The sequence below is a fragment of the Homalodisca vitripennis genome, unplaced genomic scaffold (assembly GCF_021130785.1).
Source record: "Homalodisca vitripennis isolate AUS2020 unplaced genomic scaffold, UT_GWSS_2.1 ScUCBcl_2211;HRSCAF=6734, whole genome shotgun sequence".
In the NCBI taxonomy this organism is placed as follows: domain Eukaryota; kingdom Metazoa; phylum Arthropoda; class Insecta; order Hemiptera; family Cicadellidae; genus Homalodisca; species Homalodisca vitripennis.
In genome coordinates, this window is record NW_025778327.1 from 32,325 (window position 1) to 54,987 (window position 22,663).

Below are 22,663 nucleotides of genomic sequence, written 5' to 3' on the forward strand. Positions count from 1 at the left end.
CCAGATAACCTCCTGAGTAAATTAAACCCCCTGATGTGTTAACCCCCCGGTAACATTAACCCCCCCCCCCCAGGGAATTTCCTGGCTTGACTAGATAATCTCCTGATGATATTAAACCAACTGTTCAACTTAAAATACTGCCTTTTAAGGTCTGTTTTTATTACGTTTATAATAAACAATTCACGATAGCTGACCTGTGCAAACTTTTCTTCCGAGCTCATTCCAGGCTAAACAAAAGTTCGCAGCTAAAATCTGACGACGGAATCGGAAGATAAAATTAAATTTCCGACAAGAAAGGTCCAGTCACTTTTTCACGTATCTCTAACGGTTAAGCCGCAAAACGCCCTCAAAGTCAAAAGTTTGGGTAAATCCGGAAAATTAAACTATGGTATACATACGTCCTCTGACTTTGGTTAAAACCAAATTCTTCTTGTCTCCAAATTTCACGAACACATAACTTAACTCTTCTACCACATCAATTGATTAATATTATACACCACACATCTTTTGGCTGAGCGTTAGCGAAGCATTACGACCCGTAAGATTCTCGAGAACGGATACATAAAATTTGGAAACTTCACGTCTGAATTTAACCAATCACCGAACTACGCTTATCCCCGAATTTAGACAACACCCAAATGGGGGCCTGGGGGCGTAGCCCCCAGCGAGCCGAAGGCGAGTCCCATATATATACAGCCGCATGTGTAACTGACTGACTGACTCACTGATAGGCGATACAAATTCTAACCCACTTCTAGAAGTGCTGGAAACACCAAATTTTGGACACACGTAGCTGGAGTCTTGAAACCACCGGGAAAAGTCTGAAAACCCGAATTTTTTAATTTTGAACCCCTCAAAAAAAATTCGCGAAGTGACCCCTTTTTGCCCTTACAGGCTTTTCTTTGAAACCCGATAGCGGGCGAAACCGTTGGAGCTAGCTTCGATCTGACGAAAAATTCATAATCAGGAATGAAGTGAACTACAAAAAAGGTCTAGTGACTTTTTGCTATATCTCCATCGGTTTGGCCGCAAAACGCGATTAGATTAAAATATTTTGAAATTTTCGCCCAAAAATTTACCTTTCGGGCTCGATAGCGGCTAAACGGTTGGTCGTAGCTCAAAACAAATTTTCAATGGGATTTAGGAAATCACGTAATCTACAAAAAAGGTCATGTAACTTTTTGCCCTACCCTCAATGGTTTGGCCGCATAACGCGTTTTAAAGTATTGATTTTCTAAGTTTTACGTAAGATATTGTTTTCTGGGCTCCATTGCAGACAAAAAATTAGTTTTAGGCCAGATAAAAAATTTGATTTTGATACTAAATAATGCGATCTACAAAAAAGGTTCAGTCACTTTTTACTCTATCTGTCATGGTTTGGCCGTAAAACGTGATTATGTTGAAAATTTCACTGAAAAACTTTCATTCTGGGCTCGATATTGGACGAACCGTTGGCCTTAGCTTAAATGTAAAATTGTTTCTAACTAGCTATTGATAGGATCTAAAAAAAAGGTTCAGCAGCTTTCTATCGTTTATCTTTCCGTAAGCCTGATAAATGCTCTAAATGACAAATTCTTCGTCGTTACTTTTAGGTGTTTTAAATTTTTCAACTTTAATTAGTGCGCTTCATGCTGGTTCCAGCTTGCCCTTGTATTATTACGTTAAAGAGTGACTAAAACCCCCCTCCACGTCGGGAGTTGGCTGAGCGTTAGTGAAGTTTCAATAGTAGATAGGGACAGAGTGTTTTTTATTATGTTCAAAGACACAACACCCTCTAAAATAGACCCACGTGTGTCATTAACCACTTGTAACATTAACCCCCCCCCCGGGAATTTATTCATATTACCAGAAAATATCCTGACTAAATTAAACCCCCTGATGTCTTAACCCCCTTTAACATTAATCTCCCCCCCTCCCGGGAATTTCCTGGCATGACAAGATAAACCTCTGAGCAAATTAAACCCCCTAAACAACTTAAAAATAATGACTCAGGGTTGGGTTTTTGTTATATTTACACTAAACAATTCACAATAGCCCACCAGTGCAGTCCTTTCTCCACAGCTCCGTACTGGCTAAACCAGACGTCGTAGCTAAAATCCGAGGCCAGAATCGAAAGATAAAATTAAATTTCCGACAAGAAAGGTCCAGTCACTTTTTCTCGTATCTCTAACGGTTAAGCCACAAAAGGCCTTTGAAGTCAAAACTTTAAATAATTCTGGAAAATTCGATAAAATGGGTCAACTTTTAACTCCCTAATCCCTAGTCTTAAGCTCGGACATAACCTTTCCCCGAATACCGCTTATCCCCGAATTTAAGGCACTTACTTTGGGGGCCTGGGGGCGTAGCCCCCAGCGAGCCGAAGGCGAGTCCTATATTATATACAGCCGCATATGTAACTGACTGACTGACTGACTGACTGACTGACTGATAGGGTATACAAATTCTAACCCACTTCTAGAAGTGCTGGAAACACCAAATTTTGCACACACGTAGCTGGAGTCCTCAAACCAATGGGAAAAGTCTGAAAACCGGAATTTTTTACTTTTGAACCCCTCAAAAAAATTCGCGAAGTGACCCCTGTTTTGGCCTTGCAGCTTCCCTTTGAAGCCCGATAGCGGGCGAACCGTTGGAGCTAGCTTCGATCTGACGAAAAATTCATGGTCAGGAATGAAGTGAACTACAAAAAAGGTCCAGTGACTTTTTGCTCTAACTCCATCGGTTCGGCCGCAAAACGCGATTACATTAAAATATTTTGAAATTTTCGCCTAAACATTTACCTTTCGGGCTCGATAGCGGCTAAACGGTTGGTCGTAGCTCAAAACAAATTTTCAATGGGATTTAGCAAATCGCGTGATCTACAAAAAAGGTTTAGTAACATTTTGCCCTATCATCAACGGTTTGGCCGCATTACGCGTTTTAAAGTATCGATTTTTTCAGTTTTACGTGAAATTTTGTTTTCTGGGCTTTATTGCAGGCAAAATTCTAAATTTAGCACAAAATAAATAATTGATTTTAACACTAATTAACGCGATCTACAAAAAAGGTCTAGTAACCTTTTGCTCTATCTCCATTGGTTCAGCTAATAAATGTAAATATTTCTTAATTTGTATTTAAGAATTTTGTTTCTAGAGTCGATAGCGGCCAAACAAATAGTTCTAGCTTAAATGTAAAAATGTTTATGACTACAAATTGATGGGATCTACAAAAAAGGTCATGTACCTTTTTATTGTATGTCCTTCAATAAGCCCGAAAACGCTATAATTAGCAAAATATTTGTCGTGGATTGGCAATTTTTGGAGTTTTTAAACCAATATGTGACTAATATTTTGTGTAATTCGTTCCAGATTCAGTTTGCACTTGCTTTGCTAGGTTAACTAGTGAATACAACACCACATTATAAATTGGCTGAGCGTTGGCTAAGCGTCAATAGTAGATAGGGACAGAGTGAATTTGTATTATGTTCACAGACACAACACCCTCTAAAATAAGTCCAAGTGTGTCATTAACCCCCGGTAACATTAACCCCCCCCCGGGGATTTCCTGGTATGACCAGATAACCTCCTGAGTACATTAAACCCCCTGATGTGTTAACCCCCCCGGTAACATTAGCCCCCCCGGGATTTCCTGGTATGACCAGATAAGCTCCTGAGTACATTAAACCTCCTGAAATGTTAACCCCCCCCGGTAACATTAAACCCCCCCCAGGGAATTTCCTGGCATGGCCTCATGTCCGAATTTTACCAATCACCAAATCGCTCTTTTCCCCACCAGTGCAGACATTTATTCCAAGCGTTGTACCGACTAAACCATAGGTCGTAGATCAAATCTGAGGGCACAATCGAAAGAGAAAATTAAATTTCCGACAAGAAAGGTCCAGTCACTTTTTCCCGTATCTCTAACGGTTAAGCAGTAAAATGCCATTAAAGTCAAAAATTTGATTAATAAATAAAATTTCAATAAATTAGGCCTAATTTAAACACCCAGACCCTAGTATAATTCTCAGATATTACCCGTCACTGAATTCCGCTTATCCCCGAAATTGGCCAACACCCAAATGGGGGCCTGGGGGCGTAGCCCCCAGCGAGCCGAAGGCGAGTCTAATATATATACAACCGCATGTGTAACTGACTGACTGACTGACTCACTCACGTATACTAATTCTAACCTACTTCCAGATGAGTTAGAGACTTGAAATTTGGTACACAGATAGCTTTCCACGTGTAACCACCAGGAAAATCCCGAAAAGTGAGAATTTTTCATTTTCAACCCCTCAAAAAAATTCCCAAAAAATCGCGCATTCTTCACCCCTGCAGGCATTTTTTGTAAGCCCGATAGCGGGCGAACCGTTGGAGCTAGCTCGGATCTGACGGAAAATTCATGGTCAGGAATGAAGTGAACTACAAAAAAGGTCTAATGACTTTTTGCTCTATCTTCCATGGTTAAGCGACAAAACGCTCGAACATTTGAAATTCCAGAGATTTTTTCAATAAAAATAATGTTTCAAGCCCGATAGCGGCCGACGAACCGTTGTCGTCGTTAGCTCAAATCTGATTGACCCATCAAATTAGCAAATTGCGCGATCTACAGAAAAGGTCCAGTAATCTTTTGCCCTATCTCGATTGGTTTGGCCGAAAAAACGTGATTATGTACAATTTTGTTGTAACTTTTACGCGAAACTTTTGTTTTTGGGGTCGATAGCGGCGAAACCATTGGTCGGAGGTCAAAATAAGACTAACGTTTTATTTAGGAAATAAGATGACCTACAAAAAAGGTCCAGTGACTTTTTACTATATTTCCCTTAGTTTGACCGCAAAACGCGATTAAGTGAAAATATTGGACATTTTCGCCTAAAAATTTACATTCCGGGCTTGATAGCGGCTAAACGGTTGGTCGTAACTCAAAACAAATTTTAAACGGGATTTAGGAAATCACGTGATCTACAGAAAAGGTTCAGTGACTTCGGGAGTTGGCTGAGCGTTAGCTAAGCGTCAATAGTAGATAGGGACAGAGGAATATTTATTATGTTCACAGACACAATACCCTCTAAAAAAGGCCCAAGTGTGTCATTAACCCCCGGTAATATTAACCCCCCCCCCGGGGATTTCCTGGTATGACCTGATAACCTCCTGTACATTCAACCCCCTGATGTGTTAACCCCCCTGGTAACATTAAACCCCCCCAGGGAATTTCCTGCCATGACCTCATGTCCGAATTTTACCAGTCACCAAATCTCTTAACCCCCCCCCCCTGGGAAGATCCTGGTATGACCAGATAACCCCCTGGAGACTTATCCCCCGGTAACGTTAACCCCCCCTGGGAATTTGTTCATATGACCAGACAATATCCTGACGAAATTAAACCCCCTCTTGTCTTAACCTCCTTAACATTAATCACCCACCCAGGGAATTTCTCGCCTTGACTAGATAGTCTCCTGGTGATATTAAACCCCCTGTTCGACTTAAAATACTGCCTTGAGGTTGGTTTTTATTATGTTTATACTAAACAATTCAAGATAGCTGACCCGTGCAGACTTTTCTCCCGAGCTCATTTCTGGCTAAACCATAGGTCGTAGATCAGATCTGAGGGCACAATCGAAAGACAAAATTAAATTTCCAACAAGAAAGGTCCAGTCACTTTTTGTCGTATCTCTAACGGTTTAACCGCAAAATGCCCTCAAAGTCAAAAGTTTTTACGAATCCGGAAAAACATCTATGAAAAAGGTCAATTTTTAAATCCCTTGTCATTTACTTAATGTCCGGACTTAACCAGTCACCGAATTCCGCTTATCCCCGAATTTGCAAGCGTTTACTTTGGGGGCCTGGGGGCGTAGCCCCCAGCGAGCCGAAGGCGAGTATTTTACAGTACATTCATCAACTACTTTAATATATCTTTTCCAAAGAAATGTTTTAAAACAAAAAAAGTTCTGAATAAATGGATAAACCAAGAGTTAAAGGAGGAAAAACAAAATATAATTCAACTAAATAAGAAAGCTCGAGTAACAAATGATTTGAATCTATCTAAACTATGTAAGCACAAAAATAAAATCTACAAAACAAATTTACTGACAGCTAAAAAAGATTTCTTCGATCAAAAAATTAAAAAGTCAAAAAATAAAAATAAAACTACTTGGAATATAATAAATTCAGAAACTGGTGACAAGTTAAAGAGCTTTAACAACATCAAAATTAAAAATAATAACCAAGTAATTGTGAATCCACTGAAAATAAGTAAAATTTTCAATGAATTCTTTACAGGAATGATATCTGCCAATGTAAATACGGTCAATGGCACCTGCATAAACAATAATCTATCGGTCATTAGTGGGCAAAATTTATTTGGTTCTAATTTTGAAAAAAATATTTTATTTAACACAAACAGATGAGATGGAAATCCATAAGATAATAAACTCTTTTCAAAACAAATTTTCAAGTGGCCATGATGACATCCCAATGACAATCATAAAAACTGTGAATAAACAACTGAGCAAAGTATTAGTACATTTAATAAATTCATCATTTATTTGTGGTATTTTTCCTGATCAACTCAAAATTGCAAAAGTTATCCCAATCTACAAAAAAAATGACCCCTTGGATATTAAAAATTATCGACCAGTATCACTATTGCCATCACTATCAAAAATTTATGAAAAAGTAGTTTATAGCAGACTTATGCAATTTTTAGAGAATAATGATATTCTGGAGACTATTCAACATGGCTTCAGAAAACAAAAATCAACAATCACAGCAGTGGTAAGCTTTATTGAATCAATTATAGAGGCAATAGACAGAGGAGAAAAAGTAATAGGAATTTTTATGGACCTGTCTAAAGCATTTGACAGTGTGAATCATTCACTGCTATTGCTGAAGCTGCAAGAGTTGGGTATAAAAAACAATGCATTAAGTTGGTTTGAATCATATCTTTCTAATAGAAAACAATTTGTTCAAATTAACCACATTACTGAAAAAAAATTATGTAGTTAAATTTCAATCCAACCTTGAATCAATAAATGTAGGGGTACCGCAAGGCTCCATTTTAGGACCTCTCCTTTTTTTGTGTTATTTAAATAACATAGCAAAATGTTTAAATTTTGAGCCTTATTCAGGACTTTGTCTCTATGCTGACGACTCTAACTTGAAAGTTTCAGGGAAGACAGTAGAAGAGATAGAGTTACTGACCTCAATCGAATTGGCTTGTATTGAACAATTTTTTCAAAACCACAATTTAACTCTAAATTCTGATAAAACCAAGCTTGTAAATTTTAAAACAAAACAATCCAATCAAATTTTAGATTTAAATATTGAAATTAATGACAGTGTAATTGAGAGGGTTGATCAGATAAAATTTCTAGGATTATTGGTTGATAGTAATTTGTCATGGGATGAACATACTAAATTGGTTTTAAACAAAATAAATTCAGGCCTATTTGCAATTCGAAAGATGTTAAATTTGTGTAGTTTGGAAACTTTAAAATTGATTTATTATTCTCATATCCAGTCTCACATAGCCTATGGCATTTGTGTATATGGAACAACAAAAATGGAAAACCTCACGGAAATATTGAAAGTCCAAAAAAGAGCAGTCAGAGTCATGTTACATCTGAATTTTAATGATTCTGTCAAAGAAAAGTTCAAAGAATTAAAAATATTGACCGTTTATGGGCTATTTATTTATGAGTGCATAATGTTCCTAAGATACAACCCACTAAGGGATCAACATTATTTTATTCACTCGTACAATACACGACACAAAAATGAGTCTAATTTTCCAAGTTACCGTCTGGAGTTCTAAAAAAAAAAACAACATTTGCAGGAAATAAATTCTTGAAAAAGTTACCAGAAGAAATTAAAAAAGAGGACAATTGTAATATATTTAAGAAAAAAGTTAAAAGCATTTTTGACAGGTTTAGCTTTGTACTCTATAGAGGAATTTGAAAAGGGTATTTTTTAATAATAACAATTGATTTTTAGATTTAGTTTTGGATGTAGTCTTTATTTTATATTATTGAAACTTGACACTATTCTAATGTAAGAAATGTACTATATGTTTTTGAATAAAGAATATTTGACTATTGACTATTGACTATAGATATTTCTTGTTGTCATCAATTTTGTCCAGATAATACTATGTAGTTCTTCAATACACACAAATTCCGTAATATGAGACTATAAATGCATGAAAGATCATTTTAAGAACGTAGATACTACACAGAAATTGCTTTCTCCCAATAACAAAGCATTCAGAGTTTACTTTTTATCACCTCTTTCTAGTTATCCTCTTGATCAAGCGATCATATTGCAGATTGTGAAAAAATAGCAATACTGATTCTTTCGGATAACTAAAAAAAAAAAGAAATCCTGTTATCATCATAACTGTACTATAAATAGATACACAGAATAAAACAAAACATTGAAGAAAGACTAAATTAAAAGACAAAGTAATGAGAAGTAGTATTACGACAGACCTGATATTGTCCTGCAGTAGTGTCACCATATCTTCCAGTGCCTGCCGATACGCCTTGATTACGACAGTGGGGTGCAGGTTCTGCTCTAGGAACTGCTCAGCTACTCCGAGCATCTCGCCTGCCAATACAATCACTGACGTTGTGCCGTCTCCAACCTGCTCGGGCAACATATTTCAACTTGGTAATGTTCTTCTCTTCAACTTAACACCTGACATAGTACATAGCTACAACACCCGTAATAAAGATAAAACAATAATTAACTTTCATAGATCGGATAAGTCAATCAATTGTCACTCAGCCTTTCACTTAAGATTTGCAATAAATTGGGGCTTCTCATTCTCAAATAGCCCGTAAAAGCATTTAAACACATTTTGCCATTGGTTGTTAATGTCTCCCTTTTATTCAGTTCAGGAATTTCTCACACAAATAATTTATGTTTCTGATTTGTTGTAGGTTGTGTGTATGTAAATGTACTGGTCTAATCTTACTTATTGATTGTTAATTTTTTATTTTTTGTAGTATTTTATACCTATGTTGATTTTTATATTTATTGGGGACTTTTGAGAAATTGAATACATATTGATACAATTTTGTTGCTTTTAATTGTTAATGTGTTGTTGTGAATAGTTTTAAAGCAGCATGCTAAAATTAACTAGATATACTGCCTCAAATCACTAAGCTTCTATAATGTTGCTGCAAATGCTACAGTTTTGTTCTCTGTATGATTTCTATTTTATTTAGTTTTTAGAATAGTACATTGTTTCATATAGTTTTGACTTGACCATCTGAGGACAAATAGACATTGTCATTACTTGCAGAAGTCTCAAGGCAATAAACATGATTTGAATTTGAATTTAACAATTTAGGAGTTTTAATTCATTTTAAATTAACCAGTAAGTTTTAACCTTAAATGCATATATATCCGCTAAAGACTGTGTTTGTACTGGAAATGTTGTGGATATACCCATGAAATCAGAGCTAAAACCATACCAACTCATTTTTTATGTTAAATTATTTAAAACTGTATTTATTACAGGAGATTTTGAAAAAATATGAGTAAACTCTTGAAACATGAATTGAGCGATTATTTTTAAGGGAACTTGTTTTGTGCAGGGTTGGCAACACTGCAGTCTGATAAATCAGCATGTGTTTTTTTATGTAAAACCGTCAATCAAATTATTTGGTACAAATTTACTATCACACACCAAGTTTAACATAAAAAAGGGTTTATATAACAAATTCTTTTAGTTCTGAACTTAAAAAATCTGATGTATTTTGCCGATTTTCAGTCGTCCATGAATGTTAAGAAAACAGTTTAACTCAGGAGGAAAAGCCCTGAAAAGATATTTAATCCTTCAGAATGTAACATACATAACAATGGGAAAGTCGTTTTGCTTATTTCAGACTAATTATTTTATTTTTGTAATATCATTTCACATCAATAATATTCTTTTAATTAATGAAAGAGTTTCAAGGTAGCCAGTCATGGCTGACTTCTGAAAATTGTTTACTGCTACAGCAATCTGAATTTTGCTATGAAGAAAGGTAGACTATTGTACAATCTTAAACTCAGATACTATTGGAAACTAATGATTTTGATGTCCACAGCTGATAGGGAACTTGATCGCCACTAATATTCAATATTCTGCTACCATACGTGCACTACTAAGTATATAGTTGACTTGAAAATTAAGTAAACAAGTATCTAACTGTGTTGATACTCTCAAAACCATAAGCATGCACTATATTTCACAAATGATAGATGTTAGGTTTTATTATAATTTAAACTAAGCCAATACTGAGCCTGGTTACACATTTCTGCTATTTGATATATTTAATTCATTATTTTGATAAACTAATAATACATTTTGTAGAAAATTAACATTTCATTCAATTTAATTTTGTTAGTATAAAAGAGGTTTGTCAGTAGTTTTAGATGTTAAAAATTGTCAATTTAAAATTTTATATCTGAATGCCATTTTTGATCATTTGTTTTATAATAAAGTATTCTTACAAATTTGAAACTTTTACTATTAGTAGACCGCAATAAATTACTAAAAAAATTGTCTTTAAAAATATACTGAGCAAAAAACACTAAACGTTGATTTTGTTTTAAAAATGTAATTATAGGGTTTGAAAATTCTGCAGTGGCTCTATAGTTTAACACCTTCACTGCAAGTCTAGTCATGTATCGACTCTTAGATATAAAGATACCATCATCAGTAGATAAAAACAAAATTTTCTGAACAGTGAGCCTAAAGTGATAGCACTACTAACATTTGTTCATATGTGTTGTGTGTATTAACCCTTTAAGCGTCATGAAAAATTGGACCTGATCTTTGATAAAGTTACAATTTTTTAAAATTTCCAATGTGTAAAGTTAAATTTATTTTCGTTTCTGTATGACAAAATAGAGTTATTTAACGGTAAATAAAATTTGTTTAGCCCTTTTTGGATTTCCTAGGCTAATTTTTAACTTTTGAGAATACTGTAGTATAGCAGTGTAGTTGTCACTAATATTTTTATCATTTATTCAGTAAGTAGGGGAATGAAACACAGTTTTATAGATAAACATATACTATATTACAAACCAATAAAATTAGAAAAATACAAAAGTAGACAAAGAGTGTTTATTTGGTGGCGGGCTGTCACAACTGACATTCCGCGCGTCTCCCGCAAGCCACTGTTATCGCGTGGACTTTGAACTTTCTTATCGCTCGGCAACCTGTAGGACGGCCTTGCGGGGCTTGAATTATGTTTCTTGCTTTCTGAGAACATCCTTATGACCGTAGTAAAATATTAAAAAGTAATTGCTCAGAATTACCAAATCTTCAAATTCCGAATCGTCTGGATTCGCCATTCACACGAATAATGGTAAAAAAAAACTAAATAAATACTGGAATCTGCTGTATATAATATGAATAATTTACTTTAAAAAGAATAGGACACAACAGAAAATTAGCGATAACCGAAATACATATGCGTGTACCGGACGCTTCTCACTAACTAACTGACTATAGATGCCTTGACGGGAGCTCCCGTCAATGACTTTGTGAAAGGCACGGGCCACGCCCGCTAGACAGTGTTTGGCCAATTAGAAGCAACTGCCACTCCCATTGTAACAGAATTCGAGGCAGGGCAACCCGTCTGTATGTCACATGACTACTAGAACCATCTAGCAGCAAAATATTCAACTAACATAGCAGTAAGAAAATAAATAATGCAAAAACGCGGATCCACGGCAATAACGTTTTGAGCTTGTAGTAGCCCTCCGCGGATCCGCGTCAATAACACTGGAAAGGTTAAGTAACTAAACATTCATTTTACCAAAACTAACTGATTAATGTATTGTTTTTATCCTCCGTTGATGGTATCTTAATGCAGAAATGTGTGATTTTAATCTTGGATTATACAAGGTATGTTTTAGCCTATAATTTAAAAAAAATATTAAACAACACATGTTTTTAAATGCAAACAATTTTGGTATGTGTCCCTAGTTGGCCTATAATTATTTGTGCCAAAAACTCAAGACTCTCATTTGCTTGTAGATTAATACAATCTCCAACAATATCTTATAAACAGCAATGAAATATTTTACACCTATTACTCAAAGTTAGTCGCAACAATAATTTATGTACAAAATATACAACGCAGCTCGTACCTCTTCGTCTTGGGTCCTGGCAATTTCAATCATGGACTTGGCCGCTGGGTGCTGGACAGTGATCTCCCGCAGGATGGCATTGCCGTCGTTGGTCATCACGATGCCCCCCATAGGGTCCATCAGCATCTTGAGCATGGCCTGGGGTCCCAGACATGTCCGTATCACATCCGCTATGGCCTGCAACCAGCCATTGTTGATGAGTAAGCTGCAGGGAACTGTGTCTCTCCCTTTTCAACCCCCACACTAATTTTGCTGACATTATTAAATCTCATGAGTATTTATTAAATTACTGTATCGGTTAACAGTACACATTTGAAAAAAAAAACCTAATTATCTTAAATTAGACAGTTTAATTTATTTTCTACATAGCATACTCAGAAAACATAGTAATAGGAGAAAAATATAAATGCGAGGTACCAGTTTTCATTAATATAAAATTAATGTTTTATTTTTGCTAATAATTCTTAAAATCTTTGTTTTATAAAAATGGCAAACTATAAATAACTGAAAATAGTAATTTTTTTTACCAAATATTTATAAACCAAATTAGAAAAACGTACGCAACATAAGTTGTAGATTAGTGAAATTTCACTTATGTAACGTAAAACAAACAATACTATAACAATCGGCACCAGCCGATACATAACCACACCAACAAGGAAACAATACAACAAGACATACAACCTTCAACATCAACTGGAACAGAACAATGAAGGGATATATCTGCTGGCAGCAACTGATGACGAGTGCACAGAATACAAGGCAACAATGTAACAAGACATTAACAACTTTTAACATTAACTGGAAAAGAACAATAAAGAGGTATCTGTTAGCAGCTGATGACGAGTGCTCAGAATACAAGGCAACAATGTAACAAGACATTAACAACTTTTAACATTAACTGGAAAAGAACAATAAAGGGGTATCTGTTGGCAGCTGATGACGAGTGCTCAGAATACAAGGCAACAATGTAACAAGACATTAACAACTTTTAACATTAACTGGAAAAGAACAATAAAGGGGTATCTGTTGGCAGCTGATGACGAGTGCTCAGAATACATGGAAACAACATACAATGAATCTGATGTACGATGGTCTCCAAAAACTTCAAAAATTCTGCCGCTTCCATAATCTGTACATTGCCAAGACAGTAATAAAAGATTTTTCAATACTGAATTTTATATAAACAATTGGGCTTTATTACAATAAGTGGCCACAATGACAATCAATATTTATGAGTAACGAATCCCGAATCCCTAATATAACTACTATTTTAAATTACAGTATAGATCGGCTGTTTTTATATCTTAAAAAATAATAATTTAATGATGCATAAAAACTATCTAGGTTTTAATTATAAATTGTAACAAACAAAACGGTATATTATTTAGTTACTTTATACTATTTTGAAGTATAATCATGTCCGACACCTTATGACACAAGTAACACATGTACATCACCACTGTATTTGCGACCAGCCATTAGTCAAATACCATACATATGATTTTACTTTGTTTGAATAAATTTGGAACAATAATACCAAACCAAATTATGTTGTAGGCTTTTAAGATTATATTAAATATTTTTTATATTCTGTAAAATAATAACAGCTGGCAATTATTAACTAAGAATATCTATACGGTAATTTTTTTTTATTCGATAGTTTAAAATTTCTCATTGAGTGTCGTGATAGTCACTTATTATACTGCAGCCAACAAATGTGCCTGACAACAAAATTGGCTGCAGCTAGCAACATTATAAAAAAAATACTCCTTTGAAAATACGGAGATTTTGAGATAAATGATAGAGATTGACATTGACGACTAAAGTATTAGAAGTATTGATTTAAGGGTTGAAAATTCAATGTTTTGTTGGGGACAGTATTTTAGAAAATTTAAGTTTATTTAGGATGTATTATATGTTAATACAAATTAAATATAGAATGGGGCAGATAGATGATATATTCAATATAAATAGTGATTGAAAATTCCTGAATTGAACCATCACAGTCAGTTAGTGTTCTTTGCTGATGTGATGTGAGTTTACGACAACGCAGTGTGTGGATTGAGGGGTAAGAGGCTACAAGGAGTTGAGGAGGGGCTTGCCAGTGACACCTTCCAAAACATATGGTTGATTAAAAAAGAATGAGTGACAAAATTCTTTATATATAGCTTTGTTTTTTTACTAAATAACAGTAGTAACGTAAGTATTATAATGGTAACAAAGTTTTATAAACTAAAACACTATCATTTTTCTAAGTTACATGTTGACCTCAAATTTATATCCTGGTTTATCAGACACACTTTGTTTCAAGACTGCTATGATATTTGAATTTTCGAGATAAACAAAATTTAGCAAAATCCTCTACAATTTTCCAGCAGATAGAATCAGCATACACTCTTGTCACAATTTGCAAAGAACTATGTTGTAACAGTTTCACTTATGTATAAACAGAATGTTTATATTTGTTTAATTACTCTTTAACACTCCAGTCAAGAAATAGGCTCAAAAATAAAACTTTTTTATTTTCTTCATTATAAAGTAGAAAATAGGCAGACACAATCATTTACTTAGATTGATTAATATACAACAAACAAATGAAATAAGATAAGCATACAAAGAGATTATATGTTAGCATTGTCTATAATGCTAACATATAATCTTTAAAATTTATTTTTTATTGTAACAATAAACCAATGACAAAATATATATATATACACATATATATATATATATACATATATATATATATATATATATACAGTACATATATATAGGCTATATATGCCAATTTTTATGGGGTTACTTGAAAAAAAAAAGAACGTTTTATTAACCCCAAAACTTTCAACCCTTGGCTTAGTTTCATATTGATTATACCTTGTTTGGAATAACGGAATGGAATATCTGGAAAACTTATGAACACGATTAAATGATGTTTTTATCACTCAATTTCACCTAGTGGAACATATAAAAAATTCAGTGACTTTTCTTGATGTAGATGTTCAATTCAATAACAGTCGCTTAAAACTAAAATTAATGTCAAGGATACAAATATTATGCAATACCTACATTATGGGAGCTCCCATCCACTGTATGTAAAGAAATGCATCCCCAAGGATCTTGCTCTAAGAGCTAAGAATCTATGTACAGATGAAATTGACTTCTACAATAATTATATAGCATCATTGCCAAATTCATTAATTGACAGAGGATACCCAACAAATTGATTAATTGTGAAATGGCTAAACCCAAACACCTAACTAATGTTTTAAATATTAAGGAAAAAGATGCTAAATTTATAACTCAGTACCATCGTAGATTACAAGAATAAATAATGGAATTATGAAAATTGCCTACAAAACAGAATAATTTCCAAAACCAAAGGATCTTTTTAATAGGCCTCCTAAAACTATTTTTAAAATGCCACCAAATTTGAAAACTTTATTAGTTAATCCAAAATCTATTTAAAATAACAACAACAATCAAAATTTCAAACACAAATGCCATCCATGCAATAAACCACGCTGTGGAATATGCAATATGATGCAATTGACAAACTGTTACAAAGTTGCATTACACAAGAAAAAATTCTATTACAGAAGATATCACATTTAACAGCAAAAATGTGTAACAATGCGTCGAAGTCCGACATCAAAATTTATCAAAGACCCGTGTTTACACATGCTGTACAACACAATCAAACCTTTGAAAATTGTTTCTCTCCAATTGGCATCAAGAAGTTTAAAAAATTATGAAAATAAAAAATACACAAAATTATTGTTAAGAAGATATGAACAAACCAACATATTTGGCTCAAATAAAAATCACCAGTTGGATTAAATCTGAGGTAAAGTTAATTTAAATGTTTCAACATTTTAAATCTTTCTCTGTAGGCCTATCTAAGAAAAGTTACATACAGTGGAGTCCCGCTAATCCGAACACGTGTAATCCGAACGTCGGTTAATCCGAACAGGTCCAGGAGGAATTATTTATAACGATAATGAACAGTTATAGGAACTAATTACATAAAAAATGAAAATGGGTGCATCATTTCGTACATAAACAAAGAAAACTTTAATTAAATAGACATACAGTATTTTATTAAGACAAATTGTGTACGGTACAGTACATAAATAATGAAGTTAAATACAGTACCAAATTGAAACTTATAGGTTAAGTATGAGTTAAATTACTGTATTAAGAAGTGAAATAAAAAAAAAATTGGACATACAGTACTGATATTATTATTGAGTACAATATTAATTGTTAAAAGACATAAATTCAGTTATTGTCTTCTGTCGCATTAAAGAGAGTCTACTGGATGACGCGTAGTTTCGTACAAGTATTGAACGCGTGGACCCGTACATTATCCAGTACGCTCACATTGCTTAACAATAGAACTCTCACACTAAATACGGTAAATGTGCTTAGTATTCGCAAACACGTTTATTTGTCAAGAAATACAATGCAACAGTCAGAAAACATGTTTTAATAAACAATGTTGATAATTCCATAACAAAATAGACCCATTCTCAAGTTTAAAACCGTATTTTTCTGTAATTCTGGCTAATCCGAACAATCACATAATCCGAATAGGGCTCGGTCCCAATTAGGTCGGATTAACGGGACTCTACTGTATTTTATTTAGCCTACTGTTTAGATTCCATATTCATTATTGTATTTAATGTTTTTCTTTTATTGTTTATATTTTTACTATAGCTTACATGCTTTTAACCCTAGAACTGTTAATCGACATAATTATGTCGGTTAATGCCGCTTTTGTGGTGTTAACCGTCAAAATTTTGTCGATCAAACATTCCCTCCTATAATTACTTTTTATAATATACTCCGGTAACGTATCGATATAATTCATGCACCATTGGATTCGGGAAGAAAAATGCTAAGGAACAGATGAGTTTTATTCCTCTTTGTATTATGGTTATGACGTAGCAAGCTTGTTATTTTTGAACGTAAAAGAAAACGCGACTCCGTTTGTTGTGACCGCCATATTGCCGCTGCCGTTCTGTATCACTTTCGTGCCGAGCTGTGGATATTTGTAAGTTTTAATAGTTTTACGCGTGTTTTAGTGTCGTATTTAATGTGTAGTGTGTTGTTTGATGTCGTAGTAGTGTAAACATATATATTTTAGAATGAATCAATTTCTATTTACTGAAATATGTTTGAGAAATTACCGGCTTTGTGTAGGCTATGGCAAAATGACTTGGCTAAAATTCATTTCACATAGTTTGTTATTGTTTTCACTTACTAAACGTTATTTATAGAACTCTTTTAGCTCTGAAGTAACTATTTATTTTTGGTAAATAGATAGTTTTCACAATAAAATATATATTTCCTGTAATTTCTTTGGTTATATATAATAACTGTTTGGGTTATTCTCTATTTTTTTTTATATCTTTAGTTATATTTATAGTTTTCTAACTACATAATATTTCCTATTACTTATAAACCATAAATTTATAAATTTAGATATAGTACAAGCTTTAGAAACTATTTTATATTTTGCTGAATGAAAATTTTTCGCAAAATTTTTGAATAATGGCAAAATTTAACTTTTTTTACTTTTCAAAAAATAATTTATGGTAATTATTTCATTACTACTGTATATTCTATTTTATTCTAAGTAATAAAATATGCAAAATAACATGTATTCATAGATAAATGTATTTGAAAAACTTGTTTTACCAAAGTCTTACGTGTACACCCGATTTTCAGAATTTATACGCATCGCTGCTTTTTGTTCTATAGCTTTATGATGCTTTCATAAATGTGTATAATGTTTATGTTTTTCTGAAACTAGATAAAAATTTGACACAGAATGGCTATCTCACTTATAAATATTTCTCACTATAACTTCATTTGCTAGGTATGGTCCCCCCCAAATTTAAGAAATATTTTTCGTAAATTTTATATTTGATTAAAAAAAGGGTTTATTAGAAAATTTTTGATGGTTAATTTTACAATATAGTGCAATTCTACGTTTCATTCTGAACACAAAAATATATACTCTTATTTATATTGCTTTTATTTTATATTTTTAATAATTTTTTTAAAAAAACCTTGCGCGAAGCTCCAAAACAGCCCGACACTACAGGATGAAATGACCGCCAGTTCTAGGGTTAATCCTAGAAAAACAATATTGAAAAAAAAAAATACAAATTACTGTCATTACCACAGACGAAATCAAAATATGTAACATCACCTAGATACATATGTTTTGGCAGAATATTTTTTTAACAACTAAGTACATTGTTATAAATACCAACTAGTAAATCTTTACTTACACAACTTCATGTTATTAGTAGCATTTTCAAATGAGAAATGTTTAAAAAGCAATAGTAAACAATTAAATTTTAAAGGCCTGCAATTAAAAGCAACCTCTTAAAGGAACTCTAGTTGAATAGGCTGATAGTAATGCTTCAAACCATCAACACTCATAATTTGAAACTAAATTAATAACTTAGCAGAGATGCCTTGACACTAAAAAAATCAAGTGACAAACCATTTATGATTTTTGAAAAATGCTCGTGTCTGCCAAAAACCTGCTTGTCAATGATCACTTTGTACCATTGCTACTTGTAGGGATAGGTGTATTGTTGTAGACTTATCCATTAGAAATGAACAATTTTAATTCTTAATATCAATATGCTCAAAAAACGGTACTTTAGTATTATCCGGAGACCACTATTTTGGGATGAGTTTTCCTTATTGGTAACCAAAATAAAGTTCATCATATGTTATTAGTACTTTCCTTGTTTCATAATGAATCGAACAATACCTGATGAGTCATATTTCTGTCGCCAAATCATCTCAAAATAGGCATAGACACACGAATCACCTGTTATCACTTGTTCTTTTAGTTTTTGTTTTCAGTAATTGCTGTGTGCTTGATTAATTTATAACTTCAAGCTTCTGGAATTTACCTCAAACTGAATAGGAAAGTTTTTTATTGGAAAAATACATGTGGCGATCGGGAGTAGTGGCGATGCATTAAACTCAATTTTTGCCAACATCACTTCCTGATGGGAAGCAGAATACAACAACCGTTTGTCGTAATAACTTGTAAATTTCAAAATAGGTCAAATAAAGCCGGGTCTTTTTAATACTGCAGTTTATTTTATTTTGGTCCCTGATAAGGAAAACTTGTCCAAAAATAATGGCCTCTGGATAATACCAAATTACCCCAAAAAACTAGAGATATCAAACCATTAAACCACCCATTTTAAAATGTATAAAGCCGGGGCAAAAAAATACTAAAATCACATTATTTCAACCTTTCCAAACATTGTTATTAATATTCTACTTTTAACTACAATGCAACTTTCTGCACAACAAAAACTAATACAAACAAGTACATCTTAAAGGGCCCTTAAAAGCAGCTTTAAAATTGGAACTGTAGCAAATACTCTTGTAACCATCTTTGTAAATACCTCCCGTTTTGCTTCATGATAAAAAGCAGTACTAGTCAATAATTCAACAAACAGTTGTCTCAGCTCACAAAAATACAAAACCATGATGGATATTGATTATATTCCCAAGTGTAGCTATAACAAGCACACATTGGAGAACTGCGCCAGGTTGTTTTCCAGACTGCCACACAGTTTTACCCTCATCCCTAATATTTAGGTAAACTTATGTACAAATACTAATTGCTTATAGGCCTAATTGTCCACATTGAATTAGGCTGAAGACTGTGTCAGTTTGCTATAGAAATTGCAATATATCCTGTATCACCATTAATATTTCACTATTCAGAGAGATTTACTAGAGATGATTAGTGGACTTGTTTTCATACACGTTACATTTTATCGATGAGTTTTCACAAAAATATTCTACATTTGTAATGAAAGGGACTTTAATAAGTGGCCTAACTCGTTATTCACTTGTTATAGAATGCTTTTATCAAATGAATAATTTGCTATTATGATTTAGTTAAGTTTAAATATAACTTTAACTTATTAATAAATTATAATAATGTTTAGTATAAACAATAAACAACAAGAAGTAACTGATTTTTGGAGAATTTAAAAAGGTGATGAATATGAGATTGAGAGTTATTGGTGAGCAGTCAGAGAGGTTATATTTGTTATTTTTTTGAACAATTTAGAGCTGCTATTGACAAATCTCAACCGAATGAAAACCCACATCCTGATTGGTGGTGATGTTAACTCTAAGTTTGATGTTATACAAGATCAACCCAGTGTGAGAAAATGATTAAACCTTCTCATGCAGTTTGATTGTAAATATCTTAATAATAAGACTACTTGTTTTAATTCCTGCCTCGATAACATTTTTACCAACATTCCACTCGAGCTGAGTAGTATCTGTTCATATCAGTGATCACAGTGGCCTGGACACAAGTCTGAATATATCATCTGTTCCTGACTTCAATAACTACAAAAAATATGTATTCCGTAACCTTTCTTCTCGTTGTCTGGACCATTTTTCAGAATTTTTAGGTAGTGTGGATTGGGTGAAACTAATCGAGGAAAACCACTTGCCTCCTGAAGAGGTTGAGGAGTAGAATACTGGCATACTGTCTTGTAGACCGTTTAGGTGATTTTTTTGTATTACTGAGATGTGCACCTGTCTGGGGAGAATTCTTTCCTCATTTCACAAAAGTGATTGTTAACTGCTATTAAAGCAAGCTGTAAGTATTGTGTATTATCGCTGATATGTAGGCCTATGCTTAAGTTGGTTTTGTTATTTTTAATGCTATTGTTGAATTGATAATTGCTTTTGCTATGTGTTATAATTCCTATTCCATGCGATTATTGTATAATGTTGAAGTTGGATAATATACCGAATTGTTCAATAACAATCACACAAAGAGCACAGACCGATTAAAAGTCTCCCCATGACAGGAATAGTTTGGTTAAAAAAATCTAGTACAAACTCAAAAGGATTGTTAATCACATTGACCCATTTCACTGCTAAGGTTTTCTGTTGGGTAGGGTACGATAAGCGGAAAACCGGTTTTTTTTATATATCGAAGAATGTAACCATCGATACCTAATATTCGCATCTCATATCCTAGACTATCAATCGATATAAAAGTATCTATAGTCCTCAATAACAATCATGTTTTCAATTAAAATATGAATTTAATATTTACAGTGATCAAACAAATTATTACAACCAAAATTAGGAAAACTGAAGACGACGATATTTCCTCCTCTCACAGTTACAGTTGTTTCTTTCCCACAAATTTCACATAATGGGTTTTTTGGTACGAGTCCAACATGTTGAAGTCACGAAAAACACGTCTTATCATCTTTCAAAGCAATGTTGTGTAGTTTTCTAAAATTTACTGCTATTTTGAATAATCAAATGTTACTTATTCTATGTAAAATTGAAATATTACTTTACATGTATTATTTGAAAGTGTTTACAGCTGTTGATATAGATTATTTAAGTTAATTGTTCAAAATAATTAATTAGTATCGATTTATGATATCGATGGTTATGATTAATTAATATCGTTTGCCAATTTCGATATAAAAAAACCGGGTTCGCTTTTCGTACCCTACTCCTTCTGTTCAAAGAACTATTTGCCGCAGACCGCAACACAGTGATAGCTACAAGTATGTATAATCAAACTTTGAACTTTGTGGAATTCTGATCCATTACCCGATAGGTATCATCATTCTTTAGATTGTTTTGAGTTGGTTGCCAGCAGTGCTGGAAAATGTATTAAAGTCAAACATAATCGAATGGTTAATGCATTTGTAATGTAATTTAAAAGGTATAAACATCGAAAAAGTTATTCTGCCCATCAAAGCCTCAAGCTTTTCATGAGTAATTTGGACATCATTCCTTCTATATTAAAACAAAAAAAAGTTAAAAATATTTTTAAGCTGAAAACAAAAAAGAAAAACAGATGTCTTTTAAAACTGTCCATAGAACCCTTAAAAATTGAGCTTTCAAAGCAGAGTGGTAGCCTAATTCTAAGATAATATTTACTCTAAAGTTAAGGTTTTTTCAAACTATACCTTAGCTCTACAATTTATTTCCTTTAAATTGTGACGTTTTCTACATGAAAGAAAGTATTTCAAAAGAAAATGCTCACCTTTCCAGCAGCTATATTTTCCACCTGCACCTTCCTCCCAGAATCTCTTTTGGTGTTTTGACCTGAAACCGGATTAGGTTAGAATCTTATGTATTGTTGATGTAAAAATTACAAGACATCATTAGTAAAAAACAATGTTACTTACTTAACACTAAAATAGGAGCTGAGCCGCCGAACATTTTCAGATAGAACCAACTAATCCACTTACAAAATCCAGAAAGTAAAGCACGAGACAACGAAAATCGTGATTACAAGGTGTGGGCAACACTACTAGCAAGTGCGGAGGCCGGAGAGTGACAAACACCACTAAACTAGTTTACTGCATTCTGCATTCTATTTGTCTGACTAATAGATAACACAGAGGAAAGTAAAGGTCATGATTATAATAAAACTTATTTTCAGGTTTTATTCCCATTTAAGCAAACTTCTCTGGTTCAGCTCTTTGTGGTTAGTC

General features: G+C 33.4%; 1 protein-coding gene across 1 annotated transcript in view; it reads right to left on the minus strand.

Moving 5' to 3' along the window:
- The window catches only part of LOC124371890 (T-complex protein 1 subunit gamma-like), a 43,266-nt gene extending 20,750 nt beyond the window's left edge, over positions 1–22,516 (minus strand). The window contains exons 1-4 of the mRNA XM_046830258.1: positions 22,355–22,516; positions 22,210–22,271; positions 12,123–12,299; positions 8,462–8,616 (exon numbers count right to left, since the gene is read on the minus strand). Coding sequence (XP_046686214.1) covers positions 8,462–8,616; positions 12,123–12,299; positions 22,210–22,271; positions 22,355–22,388 — 428 coding nt within the window. The 5' untranslated portion in view covers positions 22,389–22,516. The remainder of the gene's footprint in view (positions 1–8,461; positions 8,617–12,122; positions 12,300–22,209; positions 22,272–22,354) is intronic.
- Between the last annotated feature and the right edge of the window lie 147 nt (positions 22,517–22,663).